Source organism: Solea senegalensis, linkage group LG1, assembly GCF_019176455.1.
Source record: "Solea senegalensis isolate Sse05_10M linkage group LG1, IFAPA_SoseM_1, whole genome shotgun sequence".
NCBI lineage: Eukaryota > Metazoa > Chordata > Actinopteri > Pleuronectiformes > Soleidae > Solea > Solea senegalensis.
This window is the reverse complement of record NC_058021.1, coordinates 15,419,614-15,435,672: the sequence shown is the minus strand read 5'-3', so window position 1 is coordinate 15,435,672 and position 16,059 is coordinate 15,419,614. Positions and strand designations below refer to the sequence as shown.

General features: G+C 39.1%; 3 protein-coding genes across 3 annotated transcripts; 2 read left to right on the top strand and 1 right to left on the bottom strand.

The window, feature by feature from the left end:
- The first annotated feature begins 1,936 nt into the window (after positions 1-1,936).
- iba57 (iron-sulfur cluster assembly factor IBA57) lies at positions 1,937-6,188 on the top strand. Its single transcript, XM_044028346.1, has 3 exons — positions 1,937-2,430; positions 3,296-3,645; positions 5,689-6,188. The coding sequence occupies exons 1-3, from the start codon at positions 2,069-2,071 to the stop codon at positions 6,069-6,071; spliced, it is 1,095 nt and encodes a 364-aa protein (XP_043884281.1). The 5' UTR covers positions 1,937-2,068; the 3' UTR covers positions 6,072-6,188.
- A 118-nt stretch (positions 6,189-6,306) lies between these two features.
- On the bottom strand, positions 6,307-8,654 carry jmjd4 (jumonji domain containing 4). Its single transcript, XM_044028322.1, has 6 exons — positions 8,025-8,654; positions 7,770-7,935; positions 7,561-7,686; positions 7,209-7,476; positions 6,898-7,044; positions 6,307-6,791 (listed from the first exon to the last, which is right to left on the bottom strand). The coding sequence occupies exons 1-6, from the start codon at positions 8,275-8,277 to the stop codon at positions 6,459-6,461; spliced, it is 1,293 nt and encodes a 430-aa protein (XP_043884257.1). The 5' UTR covers positions 8,278-8,654; the 3' UTR covers positions 6,307-6,458.
- Positions 8,655-8,680: 26 nt separating this feature from the next.
- Positions 8,681-15,625, top strand: snap47 (synaptosome associated protein 47). The gene is made up of 5 exons (XM_044028334.1): positions 8,681-8,947; positions 9,068-9,589; positions 10,242-10,756; positions 11,043-11,167; positions 13,827-15,625. The coding sequence occupies exons 2-5, from the start codon at positions 9,093-9,095 to the stop codon at positions 13,971-13,973; spliced, it is 1,284 nt and encodes a 427-aa protein (XP_043884269.1). The 5' UTR covers positions 8,681-8,947; positions 9,068-9,092; the 3' UTR covers positions 13,974-15,625.
- The last annotated feature ends 434 nt before the right edge of the window (positions 15,626-16,059 follow it).

The following is a 16,059-nucleotide window of genomic DNA, read 5'->3' as shown; positions in this document are numbered from 1 at the left end:
CTGGGGAGTTTGCATGTTCTCCTTGTTTGTATGTGTGTGTGTGTGTGTGTGTGTAAGTAAGTAAGTAAGTAAGTAAGTAAATTTAATTTATAAAGCACATTTACACACAGCATAAGCTGACCAAAGTGCTGTACAGTGAAAAACAGAAAAAGACACAAAATAATACAAAGTAATACAAAAAACATTTAACCAATAGTCATCATTAAAATAAGATAAAACATGGATTGTAAAATAAGTAACATTCAAGACAGGGCACACAACACAGAAAATATAAACAAAAGCAATACAGGATTAGGGAACAAGAAAGGCCAGGGAGTACAGATGGGTTTTTAGCCTGGATTTGAAGGCAGAAATGGAGGGGGCAGATCTAATATCCAGGGGGAGCTGGTTCCACAGACGTGGAGCAGCAACAGCAAAGGCTCTGTCACCCCGCTGTTTGAGCCGTGTGCGCGGCACATGTAGGAGCCCTTTGTTGGTAGATCGGTAGATGTGATGTGTGTGTGTGTGTGTGTGGGTTCATCTTTTAGGTTCAGCCTAAAAGAGCTGTCTTGAGACATTGACAGCTCTTTTAGCTTCAGCCACGCTTCGCATTTTTGACCACCACATCTCTTTGTGTTTGACTAACTCTGCTGGCAACAGAAATGCTACAGTCTGTGTTATAGTGTGGCACTACAGGCCTAAACACACAAATGTAAAACTTTCATAAATTATGAATACATACCTACTGTGCCATTACATCCATGAAGGCAGCATTTTAATTTGACATATTTCCTTGATCTCTAATGACATACTGTAGTCATTTTATGAACATGGGGTTACCACTGATCCCCCATGGCTCAATCCTTATGCCTCAGGTACATTTTATAACAAATGACTTTTGATACTTGAGTACAGTAAATGTCATGTATGTTAAGACATTTACTTTAAGTAATGTTATAAAAAAAAAACTTCTCAACTTCTGGTAATAGTCTTTTTCTGGTAACTTTTAGGTACTTTGCACAAGACTGTCGGTGTTAATTTTTTCAGGTCTGGCTTTTCACAGCCTTGCAATTTGTGGGTGCAATCTGCCACCTGCTGGACATACAAAGCATCACTCCATCAATCAAAACAGGGTCAAAATGTCAAACCAAAATGACATTAACCTGACAAGGCTCAGACTGGGACACTGTGGATTGATGAGTGGATAACTGGCAAGCACAGGGAAGCTGCTGTTAACACTGTGGAGAACTTGAGTCTGTGGTGTACACTTTGATGTACTGTCATATGAGAGAGCGCTTTTCAAAATTTGGGAGATGGAGGTGATGAAGTGCTACATTTTCGTCTCCAACGATGACCTCGCCAAAGGTTTCAATAATCAAACATAAACCTGCTCATATTGTTGTCCAATCTGACTGAATTTATTGACATCTCCGCACTATGCACCTTCACACATTCTTGTCATGTATTCTTGTCAACTTATACTTTTTGTGTGCACAAACTTGGCCAATAAAGTTGATTCTGATTCTGAGATGAACATTTAAATGACTCCATAAGAGTGAATCCAAGTGGATACACTCCAGCATAATGGGGAGTGAATAAGCCAAAAATGTTGATGTTTTGTTTTGGCAGCATTAATGTAATGTATACAGAAATACAAAATGCCCATGGGGGTGAACTGAGGACTATTTCTTTCTTTTTTTTAATGTTTATTGCAAAATGTGAGTTGTGGCCACCAACATGTTGTCAATGTCCAGGCAAAACAAGCCCATTCTGTATTTGGTTTGAAATAAGCTATGAGAATAAATGTTAAAAGCCATTTTCATACTGTCAAAGTAGCTCTCAGACGAAAAAGCTTTTTTCTTCTGGTATAGACCTGCAGTGACTGAATGTTTAAGTACCACTTCCACACCGGTGTGAGGCAGCATTGCACCGAACGTGCCCAGTCGGCCGGAAAGTGTAGAAGAAGAAAATAGAACTGTTGGATTTGACGTCAACAACTAGGTGTTAGCAATGTAGCCGACCTTTGATGTTTATACGCGCAGTGACCGCTTCATATTAAGTTTAACACGCTCTCGGGACAGTGTGCAAAATGCGCGTTTTGTGTCTCGCGAGAAGAGCTTTCGCGTTCAGCGACTGTCTCGGTGTTTACACCAGGAAATGCGCCGGTCGTCGTTTGTGCGTGACATTTCTCTCTGAAGTGCCAGCTGCAGCAGCGGGCAACCGTGTCAAGAAGTACAGCAATGACTCTAGAAATATCCCGGGACAGTTTGTGTGCTGTCATCTCCCTCACAGGAGCGTGCTGAAAATCCAGGGCCAAGACACTTGCTCCTTTCTTCAGGGAATTATAACCAATGACATGAGGATGTTACTGGAGGAGCCTGCGCTTAGAGCCATGTACTCACATATGTTGAACGTTCAGGGGAGGACACTGTATGACATCATGCTGTACAGGTAAAGTAAACGTCATCGTGTTTTTCACAACGCATATACATGTTATTATGAGTAAACACGAGGGCGTGGATGCTCAGCTTATCTCTATAATGCCGCTGTTCCCACAGCACTGGTGGCGAGGTTTCATGGTTACAAAGACTGCACTACTGGGTTCAAGATAAGTTCCCTTTTAAAATTAGATGAATATAGTCTAAAATCAGTGGAACAGAGAAAATAGACTGACTTTTTCAGATCATAATGCGTTCAATTACGTTGACCTAATTCTATATAATCGCCTTCCAAAGTGTGTCCTCTCTTTAGTGTGTCCTGTTTTTGTCATTTGTTCCAGAAAGTGCAGAAAAGGGTGGTAACTGTAGTGACCCTCAAAATTACATCCTCCAATTTTTACATTTGCAATAACATCCTAGATATGCAATTCACTGGCATAAATTAAAAAGAAACCAGACAATATTCACATTTAAGAATCTGAAATCAGAGAACTTTGTATTTTATTTTTTAAAATAACAAAAAAATATTCTATTCTCAGATATTCTATAGTCCTGTCTTATGAAATAGATAAATACAATTATCTTTAGTAGTTTTGGTGGCTTAGACCATAAAATAAGCCATCCTGACAAAAAATACTAGATGTATACTGTATGCAAAAGAACTTACAAGTTCATTTTTTTTCATATATCTTATACTATTCTGATTTGTGACACTGCAGGCTTTGCAAAATTTCATGTAAACACTTTGCTGATATCATGTATGAATGGCACATACTGTAGGTTGAAGTAGTCAGTGAAAATAATTGGGGGGCAACCCCTTGCATGGTATTATGTTTTATTGTAATTTGAGTCATTTAACTTTTTGTTTTTCCTTTCAGTCTTAAAGAAGCTGATGCTGGACCTGGCGTTTTCCTTGAATGTGATGCTGCCGTTGAGGACTCGATTTTAAGACACATGAAGGTATACAAGATTCGCAGAAATGTCAGCATTAATCCCTGTCCAGAACTTTCTGTTTGGGCGGTGCTCCCCCCGCAAAAAAACCCTGGCCAAGCGGTGAGTAAACCTCAGCTTTCCTCCCCTGAAAAAGCTCTGGTATGGGAAGCTGATCCCAGAATTCAGGAAATGGGCTGGAGATTGGTGATGGACAGTCACATGGACCCCAGCGCTATCATTTCATCTTGTCAGAAAGGTGACACAGAGGACTATCACAGACATCGCTATGCAATAGGTAAGACTGGTTCGTAGTCATTACTCTTTAATTAAATAAAATGATTTGTCTGTCGTAGGGCTGTAGGGCTGTCAGTATTTACGTGTTAAACATAATTGACAAAAAGCAGATCTTTTTTACTTTGTTAATTATTTTTTATTGCATTAATCGCATCAGTGGAGTGAGAGAGAGAGAGTTGGTCGTTGTGTGTCATACACATGTGGACAAAATTGTTGGTACCCTCCCGTTAAAGAAAAAAAAAAACCTCAATGGTCACTGAAATACCTTGCCACTGACAAAAAGTAATAATAATACATAAAAATGTAATGGAAATTAACTAATGAGAATCAGACATTGCTTGTGAGTTATGGTTCAACAGAATCATTTAAAAAAAGATAATAATAAAACTGGCCTGGACAAAAATGGTACCCCTTGAAAAGATTGAAAATAATTTGAACTGAATATGGACCACAGAAAGTTAAGGAGAGAGTTGTATTGGGAGATCAAAAAATATATATTCTAGACAAGCACGTTAAAGGTAAAGGCTCTGAGACCATCGCCAAGAAACATGATGTTCCTGTGACCACAGTTGCACATAGCCCAGAACAATATCCAAAGAGATTAGAGGTGAACACCAAGGTCAAGATACATCAGTGTCAGATCGCACCATCCGTCACTGTTTGAGCCAAAGTGGACGACTGAGGAGGACACCACTGTTGGAAGCAAATCATAAAAAAGCGAGACTGGAAATTGCCAAAATGCATAACGACAAGCCACAAAGCTTCCGGGAGAATGTGCTTTGGACAGATGAGACAAAGCTGGAGCTTTTCGTCAAGTCACATCAGCTCTATGTTCACAGACGCAAAAATGAAGCATACAAAGAAAAGAACACTGAACCTACTGTGAAACATGGATATGTGTTGGGGCTGTTTTGCTGCTTCTCGCACATGGTTTCTTGAATCTGGGCAGGGTACAATGAAATCTCAAGACTATCAAGGCATTCTGGAGAGAAATGTGCTGCCCAGTGTCGGAAAGCTTGGTCTCAGTCGCATGGGTTCTCCAGCAGGACGATGACCCACAACACACAACTAAAAACACCCAGTAATGGTTATGAACAAAACATTGAACTATTCTGGTGTCCTTCTATGAGCCCCGATCTGAATCCTATTGAACATCTGTGGAAGGAGCTCAAACATGCAGTGTGGAGAAGACACTCTTCAAACCTGAAGAAGCTCCAGAGAGCTGGAGCAGTTTACTCACAAAGAATGGGCGAAAATTCCTTTCAAACGGGTGCAGAAGTCTCAATGAGAGTTACAGGAATCACTTGATTTAAGTGATTACCTCAAAAGGTTGTGAAATAAAATATTAATATTTTGTCCAGGCCAGTTTTATTATTTTGTCGTTTAAAATAATTCTGTTCAACCATAATTCAAAATGAATACATACATTTTCAGTACATTTTTACATTTCAAGTTATTTCAGTGACCGTTGCGGGTTTTTCTTTTCTTCAACAGAAGGGTACCAACAATTTTATCCATGTGTACTTCATTTATCGCTTAGTCAGGAAGTTAAATAAATGAATACATTTAGGTGCAGCTCTGCTGAGAGATGATGAAGGCGACTAAATTGGGACTGCAAAGTGCAAATGCTGTTGCATTGACGTTTCTGAAGTACATTGTGTTACATCAAGCATTTCGCACTTCTTAAGGTCAGAAATGATCAAATAAATGCAAAGGTAACTTTCTCTGCATTCATTTGATTCCCAATCAAGGTACACGTGTAACAGTTGCTTTACATTGGACTTTTAATTATAGACAAAAACGATTATTGTCAATTGCAAAATAAGTGTTTTGAACATGTGATAAAAATGTGATTAATTGCGATTGATTATTGAACTTCAGAATCAGAATACTTTTATTATCTAGAGGAAATAGTTTAAGAAATAGTTTAAGAGAAATTGTTTGCAATTAAGAAGAAAATGTATCTTTTGACACCCCTAGTCTAAGCATTTGCTATTGATATTTTGTGACAAGTTTTGTTTGTTCTGCTGTCATTGTTGTCTAGGACTTCCTGAAGGAGTCAAGGACCTTCCTCCTGGGGTTGCACTGCCACTAGAATCAAATCTTGTCTACATGCAGGGCATCAGTTTTAGCAAAGGCTGTTACATTGGCCAAGAGCTCACAGCCAGAACTCATCACACCGGGGTGATTCGGAAACGCCTGATGCCAGTGCACTTCTCCTCTCCAGTTCATGACCTCGAGGAAGGAGCTGCGCTACAAACGCAGGCAGGCAAGCCAGCTGGGAAGTACCGAGCAGGGGTTGGAGACCTGGGTCTTAGCTTAATCCGCATGGCTCATGCCAAAGATGTGTTGACAGTCAAATCTTCTAAGGACACCACAGTAACAATTGAGGTCTCTGTGCCTGACTGGTGGCCTAAAGATGTGTAAATGAACTAAAGAAAGTGACATACTCCATATTTGATAGATCCCTATTTGATTGCTTAAACACTGTGTGGTACAAATGTGTACTTGTTTTCATTACAATAAAACATAATTTGAGAGTGATTTTCGATATTTCTAAAATACTATTAAGATATAAACCTCTAGTGCGGCATTTACAACATGATGTGATAACTGCCATATGGTATTGGTGGTAGTTGAATAAAATTCAAATGCAACAAGATAAAAAAACAATGAACTTTTTTTTTTAATATAATTAGATTTCTTTAACTTTAATGTTTACAAGCAACATTTCTAAGATTGCAACTCATCTCATCCCAAACACATTGGCAATTTACATTCAAGCTTTATAAAGGTGACAAGCCACAAAACGTCTTACTCCTGATAAAGGAGATGCTGCCCTCTTGTGGATTGAATGGTGTCCCGAATTTGCTGTAACATTGTTTCTGGCTGCAGCGCCAGTGTTGAATGATCGAGCCGCTTAAAGTCTTCGTTGCAGAGGAGGCATTCGAGTACATGAGCCACTCTCTGTAGATCAAAGGCAGCATGGTAAGGTCCAAGTGTGGTGAACACCTCCGAGAGATGACGTGGGTAATCGGAGGAATCCCCCGAGCAAGCATTCAGGAAAGCCATTCGGTTGTCAGAAATGATTTTTAGGAACGAAGCAAATTCACAATAATTGATACCAGAGCAGGCCTTCATGATGACCTGAAAAGGAACATGATTATCTGTCAAATCTTCTATATATTATATGCAGTCAGGCATTCTTGGGCAACCTGAAAAATATAGAAGAACAATCTTATCTGTCAAGTACCTGGCAGTGCTGATGCCACGAGTCCATAGTGTTTCTCCACTCATCTATCTCTTTCTGAACAGAAGACAGCTCGTTCTGAAGGAACTGCCACATTATGTCAATGTTGCAACCATTTAACCAGTTGTGATTAATAGAGATAGTGTCCTCCTGCAAAACAAAATTCATAATGGTAAAAAAGTACACTCATACTATATGTGATAAATGACAATATACAGACAATACGCACAATATATATGTATATATATATGATAATCGCTTATCATTTTGCTCTGCCTCTATAGTACAAACACTTTTGCCAGTGCTGTTCTTACCAGATTATAAACTTGATGGTGCCACCCACTTGGCACAAAAATGATTTCACCTGCCTCTTGAATGATCTCAAGAGGTTGACAGGCTTCTTCAAAGTGAGGAAAAAGGCCTGTGTCTTGAAGCTCTGATGATGTTACATCATATGGGAGGTTGCCGTGAGTGTCTTGCAGAAATTCCTCCTGACCTGGGGGATATAAGAGCCATTTCTTCCTGCCACAGATGTTTGCCGACCAACTGTAGGAGCGGAACACATCAGTGTGGAATGGGGTCCTGGTGATGAAAAGATAAGTTTGATTGTGTGAAAAACAATGCTATAATCATAGTTATTGTCATTAATTTGTTGAATTTTCATACCATGAACCTTTAGGCCCCATGTAGACAAAGCGATAGTCATCAACTTCAAGTGTATCCCAATATTCATTAAGCCAGTCTGAAGAAAAGAAGACTGGGGTGGTGTAAACATTGTGTTCTGGGAAGTCCCTGGGGATATAATAACATTTGTCAGTTACATGTAAATGAACAACAACAACATTCACAAAAAGGCAAATTATGTTGACATATACCTTGACATGTGCCAGTCTTTAAGATAGAGACATCCTTTAGGTGATGAGTGCCCATTCTGGATATATTCCTTCCAGTAGTGTATAAATTCTTTGAAAGGCATAACTTGTTTAGGGTTTGCATTGTACTCCTTAGCATTGCAGTTTGCAACAGGAACAGGAGTCTCATCTGTAATGGAAAAGACATGCATTAGCGTACATTGCAGTCACTGCAGCATGCTATTTAATAATTGACGTGTTGGTGGTGAGTTTAATTACCAAACTCTTGTAGCAATTTCTGGAAATTAGGCTTTCCTTCTTCAGTCACCCACTGTTTTCTACACTTCCAGTCCTCTGTGAACCTTCTCGAAAACATGCATGGGTGATTAGGAAGCAAGTATTTCTTAAAAAATTTAGAATAGCTCAGCTCCTTGTCGATGTAATCCACAAAATGTGATGACCAAAACTGTTCATACGACTGTCTTGGTATTTTGACGAGGCTGCAGCAATTGCGGTACGCATCCCTGTCCATAATTCTAAACAACAGCTCGGCTAGCCTGTTAGCAAGCTTAGCTGTCAGTGCCTGGACAGCATGAAACGGTGAGGAAAGCTTGGCTTCCTATCACATTCGCCGTTAATCTTAACACCGTGTTTAGGTTAGAACAAATACATTGTGCTAAAATGTGTGATTTTCATATCTTGATATCACATCGGTGCAGACTATTCCAAACACTGCGGGTTACAGTTCCTCAACGACACAAATAAAACACTATTTTTCAAAATTGCTTGTATTTATCTTTGTCAACTCTTAAACTATGCTCGCTATCTTACCTTTATTGATTAGCTACAAATGCTAACAATACTTATTTTTATATTTTAATCAACCTTGCCGTTGTAGCCTTTTGTTTTTTTTTTACTGACAGCAGCATTTTCAAGTCGGACAGTAAACACTACCGCACTACTGTGACGTAACTTCCGTTGTAAACATCACTGTTTTCACTGAGAAGACCGTGGGTAACGTAATGCTGAGCCCGACGAGATAATGTCGATTAATTTGGTTTGGGACGAATATAATTTACCAAGAATTAACGTATTACATTATAACTGTTATTACATTATATTACTCTTGTCAAGCGGCCAGTTGGATAGACACCCGAAGCTGTCCGACTCTTTATATATGCTGTGAAGAAGAAGAAGAAGGAGTATGTTCACTCTGACTACAGTTATCTCCCACAACGTTGTCCTTATGGTGTAATAATAGATTAAAACTGTAACAGTGTGTGCATGTTGTCGTTGTCACACGTCTTTTGTCCCTCTTCCAGGTGAATCTGTGTGCCTCCTTCCATAATGAGCCGGGACCATCCTATCCACAGCTGGCCCGGCTCCTATTACATAAACAGTGAGAAACGATGGGAAAATGGCACCCTCTCCCTCACCAGGACCACTGTGCGCTTCGTCTCCAACCAGAGTAAAGAGAGTCTTATTAGCTTCCGCCTCTCCCGTATCATGGAGCTCAAGATGGAGTCGTCCAGCTTCATTTTCAGCACTCTCACCGTTCTTGAAGAGGGCAACGTCAAACACTGGTTTGGTTCCCTGAAGCCCAACAGAGTGGTGGTATATAATGTGTTGGAACATTTCTGGAGGGAACGCCTGCTGTCCCCTAGCTCAGAGGCCCACGGTGCTGACTCTCAGCCTTCTAAAGGCAGAGAGCTGATCAGCCTGATGGCAGGAGCCCAGAGACGACTGGAGGACACTGGCAGAGTCCTCAGCCATCAAGGAGAGCAGTTTGATAATATGATGCAGGGACTTGAGAAGATTGACTCTGACCTGGGCGTGGCTGATAAGTACTTATCTGCATATTTACTAACAGTATAATTAAGCATTTTCTTCTTTATTTGTAGTCTTGTCCATTTTGCATGTTAAAACAACACAACTCATGTTAAAAAAAAACTGTCCTTCACAAACTGGATGTTATTTACCACGCTGCCATCTACTTAATGACTGGGGCTGCATTTAACACTCACCATTGCTGCCTGTATTCCCCTGTGAACTGGCCCTCACACCATTCTCACAGACAGACTTGCTTGTTTCTGTACATTTCATCGGGGAAAACACCTTCATGTCTATAGTCACTTCTCAATATTTAACACCACTCGCTGTCTTCGTTCTAGCAACTTCATTTATCTCCTGACCCCCAAAGCCCATACCTCCTTTGGTCGACAGCTGATCATCTGATAGTCAGAGAACGTTGCACTTGCTTTTAGCCACTTTTTAATATATGTCTGTGTATTTTTACACTTCATTTTCTTTGGGTATGATATGTTCTAAAACTTTGTTTTTCTTTTTTGTTGATACTTTCTGCCTCTTATGCTTCCTCTTGGCCAAGCCATCATTGCAAATGGTTAAGGATTAGATTAAATAAATAAAAAAAATTTTTACGGTTACAACAGCAAACCCTCTTACAAGTTCTCCTGGTATTTGTCTACTCTGTTGCAGACTTTTGTCACAGCTGGAGTCTCCCCCCTGGTGGCCTTTTGGTAAACTCCCCTGGAGGACCCATCAAGAAGCCAAGGCTGAGGATGCTGCAAGCGCTGCAGCATCTGCTTCTGCTGCTGCTTCAGCTGGCAGGGAGTCTGTTAGAAATAAGGTGATTGTAAGTATCCCTGCTGTCATGTCGAAAGGGGAAGACTCTGACTTGAAACCAGGATGCTTGGTAGTGCTGGTGTCCTCACTGGAGGTGCGGGACAGAAATTGCCAGCTCCTTCATCGCTTTGAACGATATGAGATAGACGAAATCAGGGTCAAGAGTCCCTATGAAATTGCTGTCAGACAGCGCTTTATTGGGAAGCCAGACATATGCTACAGATTCCTGTCTGCCAAGATGCCAGAAGCATTGTCACTGTTGGGGATGCAATATAAAAAGAAGATGGAGTTTACAAGGGAATACATTGCTTTCAGGGGAACTCCAGCTTCATCGCCATGTGACAGAGAAGGCACTAACTGGGATGAAGGTAATGGGGAGAACTGCTTTTGTTTCCATGTCTATAATACATTTGAACACTGAGTGGCAGTAAAGCTCTACTTTTCCACATCTGTATTTTTTCAAGCATGTAGCCACCTTTAAAAACACTTCATCCACACAACTTTGGACATGGCTATTGGTGTATTAGACATGTATTTCAATGAGTCACTTCACCCTGATTGCCTCAGTTGTTCTGTTTTGAGTTTACTGTCTGGTTTCCTGATAAACAACATATGCACTCTGCACTTTTTCACCATCTCCACCCATGGAGTCAGGTTTGTCACAGAGGTGCCAAGAGACAGAGCTCCCACTGGAGGTCCCAGCAGGAGAGCTGTCCCAGCTGCACGTGCATGTCCTCCAACCATCTGTCAGTCAGGCTGAGGCCCAGGAACTTAAACAGGTGAGTTCCAGTTGGACAAGTAAAACTTCCATTGCCTCTGTGACTGAATGACTTGCACTACTGTTACATTTCGATTTATTTATTTTTTTTCATATTTGTATATTCAAGGTAGGTAATACAAATGTCATGTCTGTGTGTACAGGCAACAGATTGTCTTGGCAGCTGTTATAGTAACATGTATTTTGATAGTTCCATTCCAAGCCACAGTTCATCATAATGATTTTTATTTTTTATCCTGTGTGTTTAAAATGTTATTTGGTGAGACCACAAACCAAAGTCCATCCTGGTTTTAAGAGAGGAAAAGAAACATGGTCAACTTGCTCAGACTGTGCAACATCTTTCCATTCAGAACCTTGCAACAGTGAGAACCGTTACAGACATGGTCTGTGGTGGCAAGACCTATACAGTGACGCAAACTCAGACCTATGATTCAGACATTGTTTTATGTGTGAGAGAGAGAAACACAGCACACACTATAACAGGTTGCTTAGAATAAGATATATTTAGTGATAAAACCTTAAGAAGGCTACTGTGTTTTTCTTTTGGTATATCTTGTACTTACGCATCACATGTTTTTAGATTATTGAAAGAATGACCATAGTCTAAATTAGCCTGATATCCCAGTGTCCTGCTAGTGACTGGCTTGCATTAACAATAAATGAAAAGTGTAATAATAGTAATAGTTGAAATGTGACCAAGATGTGTGATGAGCAGTTGAAACATTTATTAATCTGTGTCCCATAGTGGGCAAAATACTTAACACTGACACTACTTCTTAAAAATAAAATATTTCTCTGCTTTCTTGTTGGTAACTGGTTAACATATGAGCAGTACACCAGTATACAATAAAAACAATTTGGCCTCATATACTGAGCCTGCAGATTTATCAGTAAGGCAGTCAGCATTTATGTTAGTGTGAGACATTTGTGCTCACATTAAAGCCAACATGATAAAACAACTGCGTAATAAATGAATATGACAAGATTAACAGCAATGAAAAATACAGATTTTGTTTGCTAAACAAAAGCAAATAATTCCACAACAAAGAGGAAAAGCTATTACATGCTGAAACCAACCGGTACCCATTTGATTGGCATACACTATGCCTGAGAAATACTGGGCATTTGACTTATCTTTATTTTCATAGTTTATCTTATAGTTAACACTTTGTATTTAGAATTTAGTTAATTATCAGTAGCTCACTGTTGTTTTTGCATGTACAATCATTTTTCAAACAAATTTATCTCAGCACTAACAGCATTAGGCCAGTCATACAAATACTCTGTCATATATTGTCTTCAGCTGATACTGGCTCAGACGTCAAAGGCTGTAATTTTTAGTTAGTAACACATTTCTACGCACACCCTTCTCTTTATGTATTACATGTCAAGATTAGTATTGACAGTAGGGAAAACGTGTACTTGGGTCACTCAATTTATTGTCTTATCCTAAGTGCTTTTGCAAATTTTCTCCTTTGTCCAATGATTTTATACAATCGTTGATGTTTGAAGATGGAAATTCCAACTCTTAAATGGAACAAACTGGTTCACATGAATGATACTGTTTTTTTTATTTTTCATGTAATGCATGTCTATTATCATAGTCCTGAAACTACCTCACTCTTGCCCATGACAGAAGGAATTTTAGCTCATATATTTTTCTATTAGCTGTAGCCTAAATGTTTAATTTTGTGGGTAAATGTTTAATTTTGTGGGTTACATGACATAATTCCATTTGCCATTGTATATGCTGCAGCTAAAAATATTCATTTTCTGACTTTTTCTATGACAAAAACTTAAATTCAGTTATCCTTTCCCAGTAGAAAGTGTAAAGTCACAGACCTGAGTGAGTGAATGCAGCTGTTCCTTAGTGTGTATTGACATACTATCTGTTTTTTAAACTGCTGTCTGGAGCCATTTGTGTGCTCGCTTGCAATGTCCACATGTAACACACGTCCAGTGAAAACTGACATAATGTCAGTGGGAGTGCAAGCGTGTCTGTGTGAGAGACAGAGCATATGTAGCATAACATAATATTAGTTTAGAAACCATGGTGGTGGGGTTTGGAGTGAGTGTTTATTAGGTTTTGCTTGGCACATGACAGTACATTTAAGTTTTCCCATCAACCATAACATACGCAATTGTTTGACCATTAAGATGTAGTTGCAGCAATAAACCACCTGAAAACAGCATATAAACAATATAGTGTAATATCAATGATCCCAACAGACTAGCCAAGACATTCTGAATATATTCTCAAGTTTTCTTTACTGCGTAATAGGAAATATTATTATTGTTCTGTATCCACGGAATGATCAGCTGTTATTGCTGTTATGATTAGTTTTGATTTGAAATATTGTCTTCTGATCTACTCTGACCTATTATTTTCAAACACAATGAGAAGATCACTCTCAGCTAATCCTCTTTCTCAATTTCATTCATTGACACACTCACTCTCTAAATCCATGACCCCATCTTTACAGCCCTCCATATATGGCCCACATGTCTCACCCTCAACAGCTTTGTGCGGGTTTTAATATAGTCTTGCTTCTTCGTTGTTCTTGTTCACTGGGGGCTGGTGGATAATTGCATAAACAAACAAGTGTAATGCATGTTCTCCAAATGTGTGCACTTATTTGGTTGTGTGTATATCCCTGCAGATGCTGATGCAGCTGAAGAACCTTGCCCTGGAGGCAGAGACAGAGCTGGAACGGCAGGATGAAGTCCTGGACGTCCTGACCAGCTCCACTGACAGAGCCACCATGCACATAGAGAAGCACACCTGCCGTATGAAAAGACTGCTATAGCTCTGACAGGCCAGCTGATGCATTTGGTCAATATGTCCCTCCTGGGAAATGCTCCGTTGCATTTTGAGAACACTGGGAAACAGCAGTCAGGATTTATATATGCTCAAAAGTAGTTTAGATTAATTTATTTTTTTGGCGTTGCATGAGATGGCACACTTACATGCTATAAACACTAAAATCCTTAAAATTTGCTCATCCGTTTTAACTATTTTTAGTAGGACTATGAATTTAAAAATAATAAGGAGGTAAGCATTTCTTAATGCTTTTTCTTTGTTTTGTTTTTTTAAATGAAGTGATAATGGGATTCTTTCTTGATGTCATAAGTTAATCCTTTTGTTCAAACCCTGTTTTGTTGTATTGAATTCAAACATGTGTGACTGCGAAAAATCAGGCATCCTAATGAAAGGTGTGTCTGTGATCTGCACTTTGAATGTGTGGCCTGCAGCACTTGGCAGCAGTGTCTACCAGTGTTATTGTTACATTTTGTTTGGATGCTGTCAGCTTAACAACTGACATCTTGAAAGCACATTTTTTCTTATTTTCTTACTTTAAGGGAATTCAATATCAAAACAACATCCTGTATTTAATCACATCTTGAATCATAGTTTTCTGGAGCGGTCAGTGTGGGCCAAATATTTCCAGTAGGTGTTAGTTCTGTAATGCTAATATGAACCTGTTTGCCATTGAGGAGAAACAACTCAGCCATTGATGGAAGTAGTACTAATGGCCTAATGGCCTACTTACTTATCTCACTGACAATAATTGTGGTGGAAAGACAGTGAGGGATCACATTCATATTGGTGCATTAGTGACTGCCTTTGGTTGATCACGGCACAGAGGACATACAACAGAGTACACCATTTACAGACCGAGGCGGAAACATTAATTGCAACGTCAATTAAGAGTAAAACAGACATTAGAAAGCAAAAAAGAAGAAGTAAATATAACCGCAACTAATTCAAAACAGACAGTGAACTGTAAAACAAAAATCTAATTGTTGTCAAAGAAAGTGTTCCATAGGCACAGACCTCCACAAGCCACTTTGAACACATTGAATGCCCTATATTACAATGTCAAACGATACAAAGAATCTTTCTGTGTCCACACTCCATTTGGTCATCTCTAAAATCATTCGTCCTTGTGTCATGTCCTGCCCCTCCACAAAAAGGTTTTGTAGTTTTTGAGGAATCCTGCTGGAGGTAATGGACCAACCTAAAATGTACACAAAGGAATCAGTGACAGATTACCATCTTTATTTGCTAAGAATATTCCTGTCCTGATGATTTGACCCTCCCACGTGTGATGGGGTCACTTATTCCTCAGACATACATTTGCAGTGTCGTAGTGTTGCATGTCTCAATATAACTGCTTTGTACTGCATTGATTGGAAATGTTCTCTTCTTATTATAAACACATGGGCCTTTTGCAGAAAGCAGAAAGCTTTCCTCTCTGTGTGTTCTTTTTTTAAATATACATAATTGTAAACATGCTAATATCTACTGTATATGACTTGCTTAAGACGGATGCTATTCTGCAGCTATTCGCTATCTGTATTTTCTGTAAAGAGCTGATATATTGTAACACTGTAATTTCACTGTGGTGTGTTATCACTGTAAAGTTTAAACACTGGACAACTAAATGATTGAGTTTGACTCTGAGGCAAAGTACTTCTGCATCTTATAGTACACATAAGGAATTCTTACTTATCAGATAGGAAATCATTAGCATTAAAACAATAATAATCAATCAATAATATATAATTTGCGATAAAAGAAGGTGTAATGATTTGCAGAAGACTTGCAGTTTGATTATTCATGCTAAAATAATGACATATAGCACCTTCACATTAAACTCTTCTACATCTTATGTATTTACTGTAGTTAATGGAAGTTCATGTGTTATCGTATTCACCTCATGTTAAATCACAACCACTTTGGCTCATCTGTGAACAAATGCACATGATACCAGCTTCACCTCAGGGTGTAAGAGGAAAAGAGGAAGATGACTGCATCAACGACTATATTTTCATTACTTTTACATTACTTTATTTATGATAATATGATTTGTCTAATTTTAAAAGACCATT